Source organism: Grus americana, chromosome 4 (assembly GCF_028858705.1).
Source record: "Grus americana isolate bGruAme1 chromosome 4, bGruAme1.mat, whole genome shotgun sequence".
NCBI classification, from domain to species: domain Eukaryota; kingdom Metazoa; phylum Chordata; class Aves; order Gruiformes; family Gruidae; genus Grus; species Grus americana.
In genome coordinates this window covers 26129301-26151357 of record NC_072855.1, presented here as the reverse complement: position 1 = coordinate 26151357, position 22057 = coordinate 26129301, and the positions used below count along the sequence as shown (strand labels likewise).

Genomic DNA, 22057 nt, shown 5'->3' with positions numbered 1-22057 from the left:
CAAAAGCTGCCTGGAAGGACACAGAATGCATTCACAGTACAATGAGCTGTTAGTCAAATACCTGGTGTGCAGAGTCACCTGTACCTATTGAAACAACACGACCTTTTGTGGCAGAGGAACACAAACTAGGGAGTATCTAATAGCTCACGCCAGTTCTGTGTCACTCTAAGAGTTCTGCATCCCTTTTCTTTTAATTTTATCAAGCACTTCATAAATCATTTAACTAGGGAGCTAAAATTGTTAGTACATCACCCATGGAAAAGAGAACTTCCGTATTTCAACAGCTACTATGGGCTCAGCCTTTCAGCATTGCCATTAACCCCATTACTCCTCTCTTGGGCAGGTTAATAATACCTTGCTACAACTTGTGCTGTACAGTCAGCGAAAGCAGGTTTGGTTTATTTTAAGAGCAATAAGAAAGAAGGAAACACACTCCCTCTTTATTAGCAGAGTTCAGTCTTACATAAAGCAACTGATTGACACCGAAAAGGACAATTTTCCCTGCTGTTGACCACTTCTCCACATTTAAATGTAATCTGTTCCGAGAATAAATTTAGCTGCGTAAAATGATTGTCTCAACTGTTACTGGTCCATGAAACTGGGAAATTATTTCTTTTGTTCCAAATTGTGGTTGAGGGGAGGGAAAAACGTATTGGTGGTTTAGAGGCAATAGCAGTACAATGGACAGTTTTGTATCTGGAAAACTGAATCAGCAGCTTCTAGTTGGAAATCACAAATACATAACTGGATTACAGAAAATCAGTTACATAAGATACATCTTTGCTGTAAAAAGTCATCGAGCATTAAACTGAGCATACAGGCTGCTACCTACAAGCCACCTGAAGTTGGTCACAGATGTTGCCACCATGTGATGTTCAGTGCTTACAAAGTAAAGCTGCTCACCTGCAGAATCAAACTCTTCACTACCAGCTCTTTAATATTTCTTGGTAAGACATCAAGATTCTAACAGTTTAGCCTTCGTAACATTTCAAAGATGCCAACTCCTGAAAGCAAGATGAGGCCAATTGTGGGACATCATGATGCATATTACGTAAGTAGTCCAGAAATTCTGTCATCAGACACATGTATGTTCTTTTACAAGTAATTTTAATTATATTTAATAATGAATTGTACAGATTTTGATTTTTAAAAAATAGTTTAGTTCTCTAACTGCAGAATCGTCTTAAGTTTATTTTAAGCATTTAACAACCATATTGGAAAAAAACCCCGAAATCTCCTTACTCTCCATTCTTTTTATGTAACATGTAGAATCTTCTCCTCTTCCAAGATGGTTTTGAAATAAAATAGTGATTCATTCCTTTCAGTTCTATACATTGCATGTGTACAGGTCTAGATCTGTCCTTCCAAGTTTGTTCAGAAACAAGAGCAGAGGTCATCCTTTTATTGGAACAGGTACAGAGCAAGGGTTACTCACAGGGATATGCAGCAGGTGAGCGATGCCTTTGAATAGGACAGCTGGCTCAGATTAAAATGCTAAAAGAAATTTTCACCGATTCAGTGAAGCAATGATACTTATGTGATGAACCAGCTTGTGAGTATCATTCACATCCTGTCTTCTAAAGGTAGTGCTGATCCAGCTCCATTGACTGGTGTGACTGAGGAAAAAAAACGGAGATTGTTTTAATGTTTTCTCTGGATGAGTCTAAATCCAGGCTCAGTTATAGTTCAAACAGGTTAAGATTCCATACGATATTGGCAACACTCTTGCGAAGTATCTTAAATGCTTGCCTAGAGGAAAACTTCTCTATTGCTATGCTCTTTGTTTCATTTCAGCAATAGTATAACCTGAATAAATGCAATTTACAATTCTTGAGGTTCCTCTTACAGTCATTCCATTGTTTGCTGTTTTCCTTATTTATACCGTTCATATTTAGTATTAAATCAGATTCTTGTTAAAAGTATCTCTATGTGTCCCTTTTATCCTCTGCTCAGATTGTAAGACAATTGTAGATATTTAACAATTATTTTATATTCGCTAGCAAGAGGGAGCAGGTTAGAAGCCCACAGCTATTTCCAAAGACAGACAAATTACTTTGTGTTCAGTCATTATTCAGCTGACTAGCGCTAGCATTTATAAAAATAACTTACTTTGACAGCACTGGCTCTTTTCAACTAAGAACTGCTTGCATTAAACTTGGTGAAAACAGTTATGAGCCATGACATAGTCTGACATGACATTATGATGACAATTCAGTATTTTTAGCCTGAGAAAATTCTATCTCATTTTCATTATTAGTATTCTGAGTAGAAACCAAGGGAGTAGGTACTAGAAAGCCTATGCATGGGGGTTAGCGTACTTGGCCAGCTGCCTGTACAAAAGTTCACAATTAGTTTTAGAAATGAAGGTGAACTAACTGGCTTACTGCGCGAGGCTTACTTTCCATGTGTCATAGTCTAGATGGTAACTCACAAACACGGTATCTTGTAAAGAAAAATAGCCACTTACAAAATGCAGTCTCACTTTAAAAAAAATCAGTTTGAAATTGAGGATTCCTACAGATCTACACAGGTCATGGGGAGGGGGGCACAGAAATCTATCAGCCTTATGCAGCTGGGCTGCACTCACTTTAAAGTGTGATTACCAGTTTAAAATTACTATTTAACATGGATATTTCTATGCCTATATCCCATAAATATCTCTTTCCCACAGCAAGATTATCCTGCATAAAGATATACTGTAATCTAACAGTATGAATGAATATATACAGGAATCTTTACCTTTTCTATAAAGGAAGGGCAAAGTTTGAAGATTCTTACAGCCACGGTCGAGGACAGCCAAGCACAGTTGGCTTGAGCGCTTTAGACTGTGGTGGAGGAAGTATCCTGCCACTCGAACCCTTTGCGCCAGTCCAGCCGTGAAAGCGATGATGAGTTGATGTCCTGGGTTTGTTTCCTTGCGGACTTGCATATGATGTAATCACTGGAGGGAAAACAATTTCCACAGGCTTCAATACAACCCTCTTACGTTCTGCACGTGCCTTTCTAGCATGCGTCTGTCTGTCGTACGCCTTGCCCATAGGTGATAAGTGAGACGTGTGCTTCAGCACACTGGGCAGAGCTGTGTCTGAAACCGGGTTGAGAGATTTCTTCTGCTGAGCATAGGTGTGTGTTTTTTTCACGTTCTTTTGTTGTATGTTACTGACTGCTTTAGGCACAGAAACTTCAGCCTTAATATTAGATACAGTTTGATGGCGAAGGAACTCTGCAATCTTCAGCTCTATACCTCTACCAGTAATACTACTTCTACGCTGTGTTACTTTTGGTCGCTTTTTCTCTTCTTCCTTTGATTTTTCTCTAACAATGCCACCTAGTAGTCCTTTTGCTGCAGCACGAGCCAAAATGTCTTTAACAGACACATTTTCAGAAGAATCTTCCTGAAAATTCCAAAGGAAACAACAATAAATCAAAGCCACAACACAGAGCTGAAAACTATTTTAATCCCAGATTCCTCAGAATTCACTCCATGAGAAAACTATGACAGAATCTAGCAGAAAGACTTAAGCCACACGTGATAAATGATAACCAAACTATTTATTCAAGAAATAGAGAACATGACTGTTGTGTAAAGAGGTATCCGAGCATTTGCTCTTTAGAGACTTCGCCCTCTATGGGCCTGAAGAGGGGAAACTGAATTCTGGACTTTGTACTACGTATCTCTCACACTGATTTGCTATGTAACATGTCTATAATAACATGCAGATTAATTCTGATACACATTTATATATGTATAGATATATGTTACTAAAATACAGAAATATTATCAATAACATGAATAATTTTCATGATGATGAAAATCCTTGCTCATAATACATAAGCAAGGAACTCTCACACTAGATTGACTAGGAACCAGGTCAACATCCAAATAGGTAAAGAGAAGCAATGAGGAAGAAACTATTTACAACTAGCCAAGAAGAACGTTTCTGTAAACCAGAAAATTTCAGTTTAAATTATAAGTACACATTCTGCCTTGCAGAAAATGTTAATTTCTAGGATGATGTAAAAATTGGCCATAGGCGCAATTGCTTCTGTGCATTAGAATTTGACTTAAAAATTATTCAAATCAACTACCTGAAACAAAAGGGGTTGGTTTTGGTTTTTTGTTGTTTTAGGTTTTTTTTCTGGAGGGAGACAATATGATAGACAGATGTACACAGCATGATTAACTAAAACTTACTAGCTCAGGGAGCCAGGTTAAAAATATTTTACATTGAAAAGAAAGAGGTCCATAATAGAGAACTCGAAAAGCTTTTCATTTGTGATTCTCTTACTCCAATAAAATCTTTTTTTCTAATTCCCCCAAGACACAAGCTTCTTGCAAGCACTGCAACTGCAGTATGTCAGAAAGTGGTACAAATAACCAAATAAGATCTCAGATCTTTAATTTTCAATGAAATTCTAATTAGCTCCCCCTTTCCTCTTTTGGTGAAAAAAGTCCTGCTTTTCCTAGACACAAGAGGAAAATGTTGATGCTCTGAGATGCAAGCTAGCCCCTTAAGGAATCATGCCAAGACTTTTCCTCTTACTCAGCAAAAGCCTTTCAAGCCAGATTTGTATATGCCTTGGTTTTGGCAGGAAACATATTCATACCTATTTTATTCAAATTATAATGAAATCTTAATCCCTATGGGTGACTCTGCTTGGATACTGGCAAATCTTGGTGACACATACAGACATAAAAACTTTAGTAGATACCATTTATCCTGAGTCTAACCAAGCTGTGTATTTCATTCCAAGGTGTGACGGCAACAGTGCATTTCCTCTAGATGTTCCTAGCACTGACTTAGATCAAGAAACCACTCTGATCACCAACAGCTCCAGAAGAAAAGGCACATGTTGGAAAACTATGCTCAGCACAGAACTCTAGGAGTTGCACATTTCAACTGCTCACCTATTCTTTGTTCTTAAAACAACTAAACAACAGCCAAGATTTTTTTTTTTGAAGTGTTCCATTTCATATATTTTTTTGTGGAAAATGGCAACATTCTTTTTCTGTAAAGTGTTTTTAAATTGTACTCTTCTTAGCTTACCTCTCTAGCTAGAATAGCTAGAAAACAGCCACTGGAAATTTCCGATGGCTCCATTTTGAAAAAAATTTCAGTGGGAGCCTTTGAATTGGAGCAAGTCGAAAAAACAGGAGGAATAAGCCTGTAAAAACAGAAGACCAGGAAAAAATATTTAAGGATATAAAAGGAAATAAACAAGGATATATTAAAAATAATTTGAAAATTATGTCTTTTAATGACAGTCTTATAGAGTGTTATCTTTGTTTTTAAAAAATGCAATTCAAGGCATGAGAATTCAGCTTTTTAGAATTAATTCTGCTTTTTCCATTTTTTCCCAATAATTCCTATTTATTTTTTTCCAATAATTAAGTATATTAACCACCAGATAATAAATACATATGAACACAATTAACAACTACATTCTTTCTCAGGTCTGCAATTACTGGATTATCAAGTTGTCCACGCAATAGTGGACCACTCTGAAAACACTGAATGGTACACAGAAACTGTAGAGGTGTTGCCTTTGAGTTATGAAGTAGATATTTATTATGAGCATGTATCTAAGCTAAAAATCTTAGGTTAAAAAAATTCACCTATTTATAATAATTGAGTGCTGTTTTTCAAATGTATAGTTTTGCAACACATCAGCGAGGCAGGAAGAACTAGCCCTGTGTTCCAGTCATCCCTAGCCGTTAGAAACAGGCCTCAAGGACTTGGCTCATAAGGCTGTTGAACTTGTACTAAGCCATTTCAGTACAAAAAAAATGCTGTCAAAATGTCCTTACGCATTTTTTACCCCCTCCTCTTCACATTGTTGAGGACTGTAAGATACAGCCCCTCCTCGATGCTCACTGATCCTCTTAAGACAGAGCTTTGTTCAAAGATGGATAGAGAGAAATGCATTCTATATTTATAAGCAATATCCTAATTTGGCTGCCTAGTCCATTCCTCATGGGAACTCAGCAAAACTGTTCCCAAGTTTTCACTGTAATCTGAATTTTTTTTATATGTCCCTCAGAACTTGGTAAACCAGACTACAAGGCTCACATCCTCCTTGCATTACTGTGACACATAGGAAACCTTTGCTTCTAGATCTCCTCATTCAATGCAAAAAAAGTGACAACCTTTACTTTGATGGATGCGTACATATTACTGTTATCAGGAATCCCTTTAACAGTCTGGCCCTGAAAAACTGATGCAGAAATTAACTCAAATTTGATGCATGAATGGTTTAGTGTCTCCTCTATACACACCTGTTCGCCATGCATACCCTTACATAAGAAAGTCTTTGCTATAAAATCTTTTGCTCAGCTTAGTGGGTACATGTTTGAAAGCACCTTTACAATGTCAAAGCCCTAAGACCAGCTGTGTGACCCCAAACTCCAGCACAGTTTTATTTTGTTCAGCACCACTCCAGCACTGCAGAGTAATTCCAAGAGATACAATATACATAAGCACAACTTCTGTTAAGTTTCCTGAAAGCCCTCAATTTTCTTGGAAAAGGAAATTAAGTAGATCTCTGATCACACAGGATGTTTTATTAGTATAACTTGCCTCTCAAGGCCACTACTGTGAACACCAGGGGCCAGTAATTCTGCAAGCGTTTTTCATACTCTCCTGCATTCTATTAGTCAAATAAGTTACCTAATTAATTTACAGAAAAAGAATAAGGAACTGTTGTAATACATGCATCTTAAATAGCTTGAGCTTTCACCTCAAGACAAGCGTAATCACACTATATATTTTATTTATGGTGTTCTATTATTGCTCTGTTTATGCTGGTTACCAGCAGCTTTATTGTAGCAAGAATGAGGCATGAAAACACCCCAGATAATGCATGACAGTGAAGGAGGAACCAATTCTGGAATTGTCATTTATGAAGTTCAATCAGTCTTCAGTCACAAATTTGCTCAGGTCTGCAAAAATCCTAATGTAATTTTATTCTCCCTTTCTTACCATCTGAGATTGCCTTGTATTTGAAAGTAAAAGTATAATTTGGTAGTATTAGAAGTTTCACAGTGTTTCTGCGGAACACTGAATAGATTTTGGGTTGGCTTTGTGGGGAGGAGGAGTGTTTTAGACAAGAGTTTGTTTTTTTTTTTTTTCAAATTTATCAATTAAAGCTCAGATTTTTTTTACATATAAATTCTAGAGGTTTTTTTTTTAATATATTTTATATATATATATATAAAATGAATTTAGGTATTATTTGTGTTCAAGTAATTCAGAGACCATTATGTTCCAAGGTCCCCCTAGTTCTCCCCATAGAGTAACAGGCGCATGGAGGTCAACACATGACAGACTTCACAAAATTGCAATCCCAAGGGAAAACACAGTTTGCAGCAAGAGTCCATAAACACTTTTGGGCTAGCAGAACATCATTGGCAAGACATACCCTGATTTCATCCCATTTAGCGTCAAATTTTAAGCAGGCTGCTCTTTTCTCTCAGTGATTTGCAGGAAAGATGCATTTTTGCTGTACTGTATCTTAACATTATGTGTAACATACCTCTTTTTAAAATACTTTGGACTGGCCACAGTTAACATTTACCATTTTAATCATGCAAAATTTAAATACACTGAATGATATCTCGAACCCAGTACCTTTCCCCACAATGGCCAAGTCATTACCATCACATAAGATAATATAAATCTAAAAATACAGTATTACTCTCCTGTGCTCTTGGCAACAAACCCTTTTAACCTGTAATCAACTATTATATTCATGTGCACGCAAGTGCCAACTGTTTGCCTTTATCTACTGTGACCAAAAGGAAAATCCAGAAAGTACCCATCAGTCTTTAACACTTGCTCCAGCTGACAGGTTGTACAAAGTATACACAAACACATCCTTTTTTCATATGTATTTGTACCTGTTATGATTGCACAGAGTGTTCTCCTACTGTAACCTGTCCCCCTCAAAAAGTCATTGAACTGAATACAGGGACAAGCAGTCTTAAAGCAGAGGTTCTTAGTCTTCTATATTATTCTCATATTTTAAGACTTGGTTTCTTTTTCCTTTGGAACTGATCATTCTAGGTCAGAAGCGGAACTGCTAGCAAGTTCCCTGACTTCTAGTCTCCATTTTACCTTACATTAGCTTCATTCTCTGCATACTGATAGGATGAAAGCGCTCTATCAGGAGCTCACCACAATGTTATTTCCAACCAGCAATGCTTTCCTCCCATCTCAATTTCAGATGGGAACAAGAAAATTAGATTAAAAAGTCAAGAGGATGCTGTTTATTCCCTTCCTTTTGATGTTATGAGAGTACTGAGAGGCAGCAAAAAACCTATTTAAAATGTTAATCTAATGCAAGACACAGATCAGTCTAGGATAAGAATTACACTACTGCTTAAAGTTATAATTTTTCCACAGACTAAACTACTCATCCCATACCTATATGGTTGAAGTTTATTTCCTTCCACTCCAGCTTCCAGTGCTTTTTTCACTACTAGTTCATTTTCTTCAGGGTAAACTGAAGAAGTGCAGTAAACAATAGCTTGTACTTTGCCAACTACAAAAGAAACAAATGTTTTTCCACTGTTCAAATTCTTCATACACACAGTGGTTTCATTAACAACTGAAAGCATCATAAAAATTATGCTGGGATGTCACTTTTACCAATAAAATACATCCTCCTGCGCACATTAGTATTCAATCTCTAGTGGTTTTTAATAATTAAAACCTTTTCAAATATTTGCAGATTTCAGCACAAATCCAGAGCTGCATTTTGCAGAGCTACCAAAGGAGGGGGAAGGCAGTGGCAGCATGGGGTCAGACCTCATTCACAATTTTTTCCAAAGCAGAGTATGAACTAAGCCAGGAAGGCAGTTCTCTGCACAATGTTGAAGATTATCGTATTAGTGGCTGGTGATTACTAGGACACAGAAACACCTTCAAACTTCAGAAGATCATTATTTAGGGGTTTTGGTTACACACTTCCTGTTAACTAATAAAGTAACCAGTGTATTTTCAGCTATATAAAAACTGGTGATAGTACAATGGAATTGATCGTACAAGGTCCTCCCAGAAACTGGAGAGCTAGCACACTTACATGTCATTGCATGCATCAACTCATTAAGCTGCCTCTCAGCAAGAATGCAGAGTTTATCCTCAGACACAGATCCTTGAAAAAGGTCTCTAAGCAATCCTGCGTCTAAATGCAAAGAGTTGTAAATTTATTATTGCAACTGGTATTAGTGTCTTAAAATTCAGTTGTTTGCAGAAAATGCTTTGGTAACAGTCCTGGTTATTACTAGTGCAGTGCGAAAGTAGGTTTTACAAATTACAGTACCAAGGAGTGCCTAAATGATTCTTCTTTCCCTCTTTACTTGTAATTACTACTGCCTCTTATTTACTTCTAATTAATGAAAATTGAACAGACTTACACAGTCAATAAGGGAATGTAATTGATGGAAAATTATATACACATATTGGTATCATGAAATAAATTTTCTGCCTCTAGTCTTTTTGCTTCAAAAGAAAGGATATATACATTCTGCTCCCCTGAATAACCCTCAAACTTCATACTATCGACCGGAAGCAGACACACAAAATTATGCAAATTATTTAATATGTATGTTTTATAGTAGTTAAAATAAGGAAAGGGTTTTTTTTAATAAAATGATACAATTTACTGAAGCAGCCATGATGTCCAGACTATAATATTTGAATACCTTTTCTACTAGAAAGCATTGTATCAAGAGTTACCTCTGTGTTCATTTAAAATGAAGTCTATTGGATTGCCAACACCCAGCCCAGAGCATTGTGGTAGCAGCAAAATAACTTTTGCTTTTTGAAGTCTTGGGTCTGTTGGTCCAATCTCAGTAAAGTCTTCATGTAACAACTCAATATCTGGAAAAAAATGGGAAAAACTCAACAGTTCTACATGCAAGCAAGCCTGCCTAATTTTAATGTGACAAAAGTGACAAGACAGTGGTGTTACACAGACTTCTATAGAGCTAGAGCCTGCTAGACCCAGATCCTCCAAAGTATGCCCCACTGATTTCAAACAGATTGAAGGACTGGCTACACCTTAACATCTTCCACTGAAAAGACTGCTAATGGGGTTCCAGCATCTTTTCTTGCATTCTGTTCTGATCGTGTCCTCTGGGTAAACTGGACAAGTGCATGGGTTTTGGATTAACACTCTCAACAGCTGAAAATCAGACTGAAAGCAACAGCCAAGACACCAAATAAATAGACCCAGAAGTTCCCAGCTACACCAACTGCTATACAGTAACTACTTATATGGAAAAATTCACCCTGATGTTTCAGGAGTCTGCATCTATGACATGGTTAATCTCCAACCTTTGGTTAGCTTCATTGTAGCTGAGGAGCTGTCAGTTCACCTTGCGACAAATAAGTTGTTACTGCCCTCCCTGAGTCCTCAAACAAGGGATCTCTGAATTCTGCTGACAGAATTATGTCATATTTATAGATATCACAAACATCTATATTACAATACTTTATGCATACCAACTGTTTTAATGCCTACCGTTACATCCCATGTGACTGAACAAGTTCCTCAGTTCTGCTGCTTTTGCTGAAGATTTCACACCACAAACAAAAATCCTGGACATGCTGTGATTTGTCAGCACGGACATATGGACAATGGTCAGATGGGAACCTACGTGAGCCACTATAATGTCATCACCTGTATTCAACAGCGCCTGTGCAGAGTGTACAGCAAGGCTGCGAGACTTATCCTAGAAAATAATGACACAAAAATCAAGTATGACCAACTCATTTGCTTGCTATAAATGCCAACCTTCTTTTCCACACGTTTTCAGAAGTGAGACTGCCTCTTTGACCATTTTTGACCACTTTTGATGTTTATTTCAACAGTTTTAAGACTAAATTTAAAACATTCTAGTAATTTAATTGTAGCTATCAATTATAAGCATTAACATTTGCATGCTAAATTTAGCAAGTGAAACAGTTTCTAACCTTCTGATTATTAAAAATATCCAAAACGAGCATATGTTGCTGCCTGACTAACAGGACAGTCACACAGCACATGACCTCATTCTAATGCAAAGCATTCTACTCAAGGGTGACATCAACTCACCTGCAGTAAGAGTTTGCAATCTGCAAAAAGATCTAAATTAAGCAGTTCTTCTTTAAGAGAGGAAGGAAAAACCAGTACATCATGGCAATGTTGGTCCACACAGTACGTATAATGGTCAAAGTCTGACACGGTTTCAACTTTTGTGAATCCCTTCTTCTTTAAATCTCTGAAAACATCTTGAGGGCTGTTAACATACAATTCTGACTATTAAATATACAAGTTACTTAAGCAGTATAGTTCACATTGATTATATGATTTTTGCCTTTTGTTTTTTTAGTGTATGTATATATGTGCATGTGTGTGTGTGTGGATATATAAAAAATAGAATACTGCCTAATGCAAAAGGGGAATTCACTCTATTTTAGGCACATAAATTCTGTTTTGAAACAATTAAGTTAGTAAGTCTGATAAAATAAATTAAGAAAGGGGTATGTGTCTCCAGAGGATGATTCAAAGCATCAAAACATGAATGTCCATGTGCTTAGGAGATGCTGTAGCAAATTTACCACTGGAATAGTTTAGTTAATTCTTTTCAATTTAGCCCAGCTTGCCAATGAATTTAATGGCTGATATCTGAAATAACCCTTGTGTAAATTTAATAAAGGCATAAATGCTGAGGTTTGCAATTCAAATATCATAAAGATTTAAAGGTAAGACTTTAAAGTCTTTAAAGGTAAGACTGTACCAAGACTTGTTTGTTGAAATGCAGTTTCAGACAATACCATAAGCTTATATGGTACATTAAACGTAAGGTCAAACTAAGACTGAGCTGAAAGCTGCTGTGTTAAGAGTAAGATACCTTCTCTATCTTGAAGAGCATATAACCTAAGCACACGACACTGGTCCAAGAGAAGAGTATGAAAAAAGAATTGAAAACACGGTAAAATGGACTACCTGTCTAACAAAATAGGTAACAGGACAACCTGCTATGGTTCACATATCAGCACAGAACTGGGAACACCAGTGTTACATATCTAGTAGCCCACGAATATAAGGAGTTTTTTAAAAGTGTATTTTTATTTCAAGTTTACACTATCCTTACAGAATAAACACCAGTTTTAAGTATTGTATCTGTCTTAATACATCTTGCCAATGTTATGGCTTACAGTAATACACCCACTTTTAAGAAGTTTTCTCTTTCTCTATTTTTCATCACAGAGTTTACTTACCTATATAGTTTTTTTCTAACTTTATTTCCTCATTTATTTGGTGAAAGACCCACACAAGCAAGACAATAGCAAGAAAAACTGTTTCACAACTTTGTTGCAGTTTATGAATACCATTACTGGAATACAGAAAAACTAAAAATAAACATAAGGCAATGTTGCTGGACTAAGCAGAATTTACCGTAAGGCACTTAAAATACTAGTCATAATATAACCCGGAAATTCTAAAACCAAGTCTGTAGTAAACTATATCACTTCATATGTAAAAATGTCAGTATTAGATTAGACTTTAAGACCTTACCTGATTTTAAATGTGTTTATCCAAACATACAAAGGTAAAGCAGAAGCCCTTTGTTGCTGCTTCCGTATGGTTTCTGGTAGAACATATTCAATTGAAAGAGCATCATGTTTGATGCGCCATCTTGCTAGTGCAGCTGCCAATTTGGTCCTAGAACTACAAAACCATAATCACAAGTTGAGTAAGTTTTATAAATGTTTACACCAGCCATTAACATGCAATATTTGTATTACAATACTATCTTGCTCAAAAACCAAAACCAAAGGTGTGGCCTCATTTTGCAAGCTGCTAAAGAAAATACACAGTTATAGGACATTTCCTACGCCAGACAACAGTAGATGGAAGGTAGTACATAGCTAACACTGTTTTACTTAAATGCACACAGGACTGGAATTATAACAGATGACTCAAATACAGCAATTTTCTCAGCTAAAACACTAAATATTTTGGAACTGCAATCTGTGGAATACAATCATCAGATTTTTTTGTATGTTTGAATATATAGCTACACATATGTGCAGAATGAGCATTTGATGAAAACTGACCTCTAAATGTCTAGAGAAACAACACAAGTATGATGGCAATCAGCAGTCAGTTTTATTATTATTACGTTAAAATCTCAGAGGAAATATTCCCAGTCTTTTCTTCTCACTTTATGCATAAATTTTGATATGTGATAAATATAAATTTTTATACAAATAAAAATTGCTGCTGAGCTACTTCAGATGTCAAGTTATATTACTTACTGTCCTCCAGGAATACCTTGCACTTATGATATTCATTAACTTTTTGGGCTGTTCTAAATCCAGCAGCAAGACAATTTTGTCCAACAAATGCCTGTTGAGTTCATCAGCAGACTGACAAAATAAATCCTTGAACAATACTTAAAATGCTTGTTACACATTTTTTTTTTGTTCTAATTACTTAAAATAATAATTTAACAAAGTTTCATAATAGCAGTATTGCTAAATAAATGGGTATTATTCCATTCCATGACCTCTTGACTTTATTATGCTCATATTTATGAATGTTTACTGAGTATTTAATTTCTTTTCTAAAATTGTATGAAAAAAGTTTCAACAACTCCAAAATAAGATACCTTTTTCTAGCAAAATAATCCACAATATATAGATGGTTTGTTAGCTGTATTTTCTTTAACTACAAGAATATGAAAGTTTCCCTTCAAACTAGGTTCTCATTAAAAATAAAAACAAAGCCCACAAAATTTGAAGCTGAAAGACATCTATAATATTGACAATTATTAAAAAAAAAAGCACTGCTTATACAAATCTGTATTTCTGCTAATAAATATCAATAAAAAAAAGTTCCATACAGGTATACCTGTATAAATAATGCTCTATTTTCTGAACTTCTGCTACAGGTTCCCCTTCATCAAAAATCTCTCGTGCTTGAAACTTTCGGTCTTGTAGGTCATAAAGCATCACAACAAGCAAGCTGGTTAAGTCATCTGGCTGCAACAGAAAAGCAACGGGATAAAGTGACAGAAAGCATGCCTTAGTTCTGCAAAAAGATCCGTATCAAACAGCAGTCTCCCATGGAAGAGGCATTAAAAGCTCCAATGAAATGCTTATTCGTAGGAATATTAAAGTAATTCCTCATGGAGAGTTAGTAAAACACTGAAGAATTTTTTAAAAACTCAAATACACAAGAGTTAATAAGTTAATTACTTCATCAAAATTAAAAACATTCTCCATACACACAGATAATATACTATATCTTAACAATTTTTAATGTTATCAGAATTTAAACTCTGAAATTATTTTCTCCTCATAAAGTAGTTCCTTGAATAGCTAAGCTAACAAAACCTTCTTGTCTATCAACTTGTGTCTTGTGTGATTCTTCAGTATATAACAACTGATAAACTCGGTTATAATAACCATTCTGCAGTTAGGACATATGTAAAATCTCCTTCCCATGTCTAAACGTTTAAAACAGTGAGCACCTCCTTCTTAGGGACAGTAATTAACAGCACTTCAGTTACTCTTGTCTACATCTTTTCATGAAATTCCTACAGTTCTTATGCCTTCAAAAATTCTTACCTTCTCACAAATACGAGTAAAATTACCTAGAAAACTCAAGTTACTAGGGAAATACCACCAAACACAAAATGCTACCACATAAGTCTTACTTCCTTAGAAAAACAAGCCAAAAATCAAATGTTAGATCATTTGCCTGCTCACATCAATCTCCACAAATAACATCAGTTCAAATTCATCTTGTCATTGTCAAGGGCAACAAAAACTAAACTGGAAGGAATAGCAGATTGCTCTGCCAGCTCTAAATTTTCTTTTCACGTCAAAGCAGGAAAGCATGTTGAGAGAGTAAACTGGACCAATTTTTGCCAGTACAAGTACAATATTTGTATACAATACAGTTTGCCCAGGAAATGAAACGTAGGTTCAATGTATTTTTTTGTTCAATGGGGTTCACCTCATGCTTTACAACTCCCAGGGACAGGAAAGGAATAAAACTATTCTCCCCACTCACAAGGGGACACAGCTAGGAAGGAAAGCACACAGACATGGACTGGCTCATGGACAACATCACTGAGCAAGTATTGCAGTAAGCTTTATGGTTCACTCTCCTACCTTCTTTCTTTGAAGGGTTTGATTCCCAGCAGTCAGGTGCAACAAGAATCTCACAAAGAACAAATCTAGTACCTTGGAGATTGATGCTTTAGACTACTAACTAAAAAAGACAGCAATATTTCAGTCTCAGGCTACTGTATCATTCAAAACAACAAATGTTGTAAAGAATGTTGCAGAATCCTCAGGAAAGATTCTAATTACATCAACTTAGAAAACAAAAAAGTTATTTCCTCACAAAAACATTCACTTACTATTGACTGGCATGGATAACAACAACTATCTAACAATATTTCTTCAAGAAGATCTTGATCTGCAAAAAAAGAAAATATTGACAAGTTACACTATGAAATCTACAAGATTCTATGAAAGAAAAACTTATAAATCACTAAAGAAAAAGCTGAAAGTTTTAACATCATGAAAATTAAAGGCAAATCCAATATCACAAACAGTAACAACTCTACACAATTCCTTTACAGGAAAAAGTATAGAGTTGAAATATTTGATTTCACAAAATGCTAACAACACTTAGATATATTTAAATATTTGAGGGATACGAGTACTCCAGTAGTAACCTGTAGTTTAACAAAAAATTCCCCAGCTCTCTGCTGCCAGGCAGAAACTAAACACTCTGGTTTTACATATTTTCTCTGCCGCATCATTTCTGTTGGCAATTCTTGGAAAAGTTTTGTACTTACATTTTAGAGCATTGAAAGCCAGTTCATAAGATACACGCTGGGAATACTCATCTTTAAAAGTCAGCAGGGGAGATACTGAGTCATCACCATACCGCACCAATATTCTATCCTTACACTTTTCAGTATGAATGCCTTGAAAAATTTTAGCTGCATTTATGTATACAGAGTCGTGATAGCCATTCTTCTCAATCAGAGTCATTGTTCTTTTTTCAACAGATCCTTTTTCATCTGAAATTTTCATTTCACTCAAGTCTGAAGTATCGTTTATAACATCCTCATGTAAAGACACCAAGTTACTTTTAGAACCTGGCATTTTTTCCAGTTGCTGATTGTATAAGCGTAAGTCACAATTCTGCTGCCTCTGCAAAAAAATAAAGTTTGTATTGAACTATGAAATTTTCTTTCACTAGAATATACTCTTCCCTTCATTTCCAGGTTTTCAATAGAATTTATTTTCTTTTTGAGGCTCTAATCCTGCAAATACATATATATGTATATCATCTATACTTCTATATGTCTATCATCTTACCTATAGTAGAGAAATAATTATAATAGCTTTCTTACCTTATATATTTTCAGTAATGCAGATGCAAAGACTGGTTACTTGTTTCAAAGATGTCAGTGCTTTACAATAAATTATCCTAAACAGACTATATGCAGAGATTTGATTCTCTGTGTCTAATAAGAAGCATTATTATTGCAGACAGAATAGTATCTCCTTCTAGGAATTCTCATTTAATAAAAAGACACTACAGAAATTTCAAAGCAGCCATCCTCTCTTCCAAAGAGCCATCTTGAAATGAGTTGCAGTGAATTCCGCATGCTCGTCCACTAAACTGCATATCTGTTCCTAAAAATGGATAATAGAGATCACCTAGAGTTAATGTATTTAATGTACTACCTAAACAGCACAATTTTAAATGAAGGAAATCCATTCTGACAGTCTCTGACAATATTATCCAACTCTCCATAAGCCCATGTGCATTTCCTACGTTTTCTACACATCTCACATAAACAATAAAATAAAAATTGCCTTCCCCAGAGATGGAATAGGGCTTCAAGAAAAACGAAAGGCCCCAGTGTTAGTTGAATCCAAAAACATGCTTAATTTCCACGTAAAACCTACTTAAAGTATATCCATCACAGTGCTTGGATTTACCTTACTTGCTCTGGTTGCTACAACATGCATTTGTGACAATGCTTGGAGGCTTAGAAGTCAGGTTAAATGTTCAAAAGAGGGCTAAGCCAAGACAAATTTAGTCACAGGGGAAAGATTATTCTTCAGTTATCACCTTTTCCAGTAGCCTCTACCATGATACAATTCAGGAAAAGAGATAAACATTGTATCATGTTTATTATATCATGCCTGTATATGTCAGGCAGCCTGGCCACCCAGTACTAATTCACCTTAACAGGAATTCAGGAAAAGTGGCTCTGTGAGCATGGACATCGTTCCTCATACACCAACAAACAGCAAATCCTGGACAGCCATATACTGTAGCTTTCGTCTTACTAATTTTATGTGTATACAAGACCTTATCTGCTTTCTAACATCAACTGTGACTGTCTGATACAGAGCACCAACGGATTGCAAAGCTGCTACTGTCCCCAACTTCAGTTAACTAAGCTGGAGGGAAGGAAGATCAGCGAAAGTCAGGACATCACCAACGAGGCTATGTTTTATTTATGAGAAACGGCCCGCATCAACTCACAGTACAAACAACCATACAGAAAAAACCATACTCATTTGTATAAACATGCAAAGTGTTTCTTCAAACATTGGGCTGCAAGGCCTTAAAAACCAACCAACCAGTCGCCCCAAAACCATACAGGTGCAGGCGGGGCGACTTCTAAGCCCCTCAGCACTAACTCAAGAGTCCTTTTTCCCCTTTTTTTCCTTCTCCCTGTGGGGATGGCGGCGCCAGGCGCTGCGGGGAGAGGCTGCCCCGCCAGCGGCCCGCTCTACGCTGTCACGGACCTGAAGGGCTTCCCCAGGCCGCGCCGGGGCAGCCCGAGCGCTGGCGCCCCGCTGCCGCAGCTGGTGTTACCCACACCGCCCCCGCTCCGTGCCAGGCAGGAGAGCAGGACCCCCCGCCGGCCCGCAGCCGGACACCACAGGGGTCCGTTAACCCTTACCCGGCAGTCAGCTGCTCTCCCCAGCCCGGCCGAGCCGAGACCCGGCCCTAGCGGGACAGACACCCCGCCCACAGGCCGCACCTGCCGGGCCGCGCCGGGGCTGGGATCGTTGGGTTCGGGAAGGGGCCGCCACCACCCTCTGCGCTCCGGCGGGGGGGTCCGCCTGCCCAGCTCCCTCGCCTGCCCGCGCCTCCCGCCACCAGCCCCCCCTCCGGGCCGGGGGCATTGGTTCGCGCCGTGGCGGGCGCGAGGGCGCGGTGCGAGGAGGCGCTGTGAGGCGGTGCCCGGCTGAGGCGGTGGCCGCCTTTTGTCGCGCCTGGACGCCGAGCGGGGCGCCTCTCCGCGGGCCGGCCCGAGCCCTGCCCTCTATAGATTCTCCAAGAGTCGCACAAGTAATTAAGATGCGGCAAGAAAATGCCAAGATCCACCCCGGCAACGGCACGCACGGACGTGTGTATGTGAGAGACGTGTTTCCCAGGGGCTGCCGTGACTGGACCTTTGCGAAAATTCCGGCCTCCGGAGCAAGAGCTGCTGGCATGTTCCCTTTCTACCTTTGTTTTGTGTTGTTTTTTAAACAACCTTGTTTAATTCCCCAAACAGCATTAATTCTTGTAGACTCCATGGCCACTCCAAAAAACAAATCTTACTACACTCACATTCTCACTGCATCAAAAAAGCACCGCTTAGAGGACTGGAAATCTGGAAAATAGAGGAATAGCCCCAGATAAGGTGCTGGGTTTTCATTTGCAGTTGAAATTTGCAGGATGCTATTATCATGCACCATGCGCTGGTAATGTTTTAACTGTCTCAGCCTCTGCTTTTATTGAAACACATAATTGGATCAGGCTTTTAAGTTCTTTCCAGACTTTTTATTTTAAAAAAAAAAAAAAGGTATTTATTCCATTAATCAACCTACGTATCAGCCGTAACCTTGTCAGAAATCTACTTTTTCCCCATAAACTTTGTTCCTCTTACATCGGTGCTGTTAAAGGCAACCTTTAAATTCTCCTTAATAAGAGAAAATGGTAAAATCCCCCATGATTCAGTTGAAATCTGTGATGACCTTCGGTGTGTCACTTCTCCAGCACAACCCTGCCTGGCACCTCGCACAAGCACCTGCCACAAGTACTAGTGCTCTTACAAGGGGCAGTTGGACATTCAGACTCACTTCTGCAGTAGGACAGCGCAAAAACAAAGTAACCAAGGCTTTGGTCTGGGTTGATTGTACATTTAGTAAAGCTCAGTATAAATCTTAGCACATCCACATTTTTTCAAATTGGGATGTCCCAGAGTTCTTTGGGAGCAAGCTCCATTGAAACACACAAGCCAACGCTTGTTTTCCCTGCTGAAACTTGGACATTAGCCAGACCCATTTCTGGTATCAATATTATGAGATATCTAATCAAACCAGGCTGCAACTCTATGCAATCCATGCATCAGGACTAGAAAATTTGGAGACTTAAAAACAATCCTTAATTTGCTGATAGTTCAAAGACACTTTTCTGGTTTGGATCTGCTACATGCTCCAGCAATGCTGCTGCAATTGTGACAGCAGCAATTAATTACAAAGCAAGCCAAGTAGGCTGGGTGAACTTTGCATATAGTAGTTCAAACAAATCTTGAATCCTTCCTGATGAAGGGGAGGAATACATGATTAATAGGTTGTGTGGATCAATAGGACACTGTATTAGATACAGTATATATGGAAAGGAATTTTTTGTGCTGTTTATTTCATTTTGCCCAAATAGATAAGGCAGCTCTTTTTAAAAGACCTGACTGGAAATTACTGCCCAATGTCATTTTTGTTTCTGCGTACTACTCTTTCACCTTCAAAGTGAAGGTATTATTTCACCTTCAGGTGAATATTATTCAGATTAATATTATTTTGCTACCGAAGATCAGAAAAAAATTGCCGCCTTCTTACCAGGCTTTATGAATTCAGGTTCTTCCTGAAGTTATATTTGGGTCTTGGCACTGAGAACCAGAAAGTAACAAGATAATTCAGAGCTGGCAGATTGGCTTGAAGAGGAAGGTGATGAAAATCAAGTTGCACTTTTAAAGGCAATAGGATTTCTTCTTGTATGAGAAATAAAGGATTAAGCACTTCCAGTACAAACTGGAGTGTGCCTAATGCATCAAAAGCATGCTTTTAAATTCAGACACCATATCATTCACAGTATCTGAATGGTTTAAATGTCAAAATAATTTCTTCAGATTTATATGAGTAGAAACTTGAAAAAAGACTTAAGAACGATGAGCAGTTTTCCTATTCAAATGCCCAATGATTATGTGAAATCATTACAAATTTTCAACTTCAGTCATAATGAAGCAGGGCATGGCTGAGCCACCGGGGAGATGCTTATGAGGATTTAAAAATTCTCTTTTTCTGGTAATCTAAACTCCACATTGTAAAGCACTACTTTGCTGGCTTAGGCAGAGAGACATGTTTTTAAATTGCAGTCTTCGGTCTCCTGGTTACCTCTGCATAAAAACTGTTTGGAGCAGTGCTACTTCTGATGAATTATTTGTCTTTTTTAAAATATATATATATATATTAGCACCACCATCTCATCTCCTTTTTGTCTCTGACATTTTTAGCTACTGTCCTCTCACTGAAATCCCCTTTAAAACTCCTTCGTATCTTAAGTTAGACTCTTTAGCCTGGATACTTTCAACTGATTCATGGAGAGGGGACAAAAAAGGAAATACTATTCTGTTTCTTCCGTGCTCTTTTTTCATGGAGTTTAGCATGTCCTGGAAGCTAGAGTAGAACATTAAGAGTCAGAATAAAAGGTTAAATCTCATTTCCGTCCTGCACAAGTTGTAATTCTTGAGTGTGTTTCTTAGGCTAAATCATGTCAAATTTGGCATATGAATTTGTTTCATTCAAGATGAGTATTAGGAAGCCATCAGGCTTTTTTATGTAAGCTAGTGGTTTAAACTATATATAGTACTACTCAAGGACTGGATATGGTAAAACCTGAACTTGGTGGCTTAAAGATGGTACAGCGCACTGAGTAGGTACTTTCATGGAACTGTCTGTGATGGGAAGGAGATCTTGCTCCTGAGTGGCAACTTCCAGCTCAGAGTTCACCTGCCTATATTTGAAGGCAGGATTTTTTTTTTTCCTATGTGTGTCATTTATCTGATTTTTATGTGTCATTTTATTGACCACTCACTCAGTCTCACAAGGTCTTTCTGACCTTATTTCTAACACCTTCCCTCATCCTCACTACTCTGAATACTTTCATATATGGGCAAACTATCACATCTCGTTGCTCCCTTTCCAGGTTGTTGCTGGACAAAAAAAATCCCAATATGAACTACTACTGAACTCCACTAGTGACTTCCCTTCCTATCTTTTCACCAGTTATTCTTCCATGCAAGGACATTCATTCTTATCCCTCTTATTTTGAAACTACAATCCAAGTATAATAAATTATGCAAAGGCAAAAAGACCCAAATCTGCCAAACCAGTTAGTGCCCACAAACCTCTTACCTGCTGATATTGTCAGTACTGATATCTGAAACACTGAATTTCTCGAAGAAATGAAGAAACACCAAATATTTGATTTTTCAAATGAAGTGGCAGGTACTGACGAGATATATCAAAACCTCGGAGATCAGTTCATATAAGTTTCATTTCCTCCAAGTCTAGCACCTTGTAGACGTTATTACTCATTTCATCCACAGGAACTTGAGTTTACTTGCTTGTGAGGTTCTTCATAATGAAAGATGGGTAAATAATTTACCTAAAGTAAATAAGTCGTTAATATTATCTACCAGGATGCCATGTATAATGGGCATGTCTGTATTTAGCATCATGTTGTTCCTGGTGGCTATGGCACCTGACGCTTTGTGTTGCTCTGTTTTGATAGTGCTTTCAGACACACTAAATATATGAGAAAGGATGCCATTTTTATTTGACCCAACACAAGTTGCAAAATTAATGTGTAAACACATCTATTATATAGTAACTGGGAGTTAGTAACCAAGCAAAGATTTCACAGTTTTCTCTCCTTCAAATGCTCTGTGAGTAACTGCAGTTAATCTGAG

At 37.5% G+C, this 22057-nt stretch overlaps 1 protein-coding gene across 6 annotated transcripts; it reads right to left on the bottom strand.

Annotated features, from left to right (window-relative positions):
* Positions 1–916: 916 nt before the first annotated feature.
* NSUN7 (NOP2/Sun RNA methyltransferase family member 7) lies at positions 917–21671 on the bottom strand. Of its 6 annotated transcripts, none has more exons than XM_054824087.1 (14): positions 21501–21671; positions 16430–16715; positions 15866–16226; positions 15422–15480; positions 13903–14033; positions 12565–12717; positions 11098–11281; positions 10525–10735; positions 9738–9881; positions 9082–9183; positions 8424–8541; positions 5049–5166; positions 2740–3395; positions 917–1616 (listed from the first exon to the last, which is right to left on the bottom strand). In XM_054824087.1, the coding sequence occupies exons 3-13, from the start codon at positions 16176–16178 to the stop codon at positions 2775–2777; spliced, it is 2154 nt and encodes a 717-aa protein (XP_054680062.1). In that variant the 5' UTR covers positions 16179–16226; positions 16430–16715; positions 21501–21671; the 3' UTR covers positions 917–1616; positions 2740–2774. The 6 variants fall into 6 exon arrangements, with proteins under 6 accessions (XP_054680062.1, XP_054680059.1, XP_054680063.1 ...); XM_054824084.1 differs by lacking the exon at positions 21501–21671 and adding an exon at positions 18002–18307; XM_054824088.1 differs by lacking the exon at positions 21501–21671 and adding an exon at positions 18083–18307.
* Positions 21672–22057: the final 386 nt, after the last annotated feature.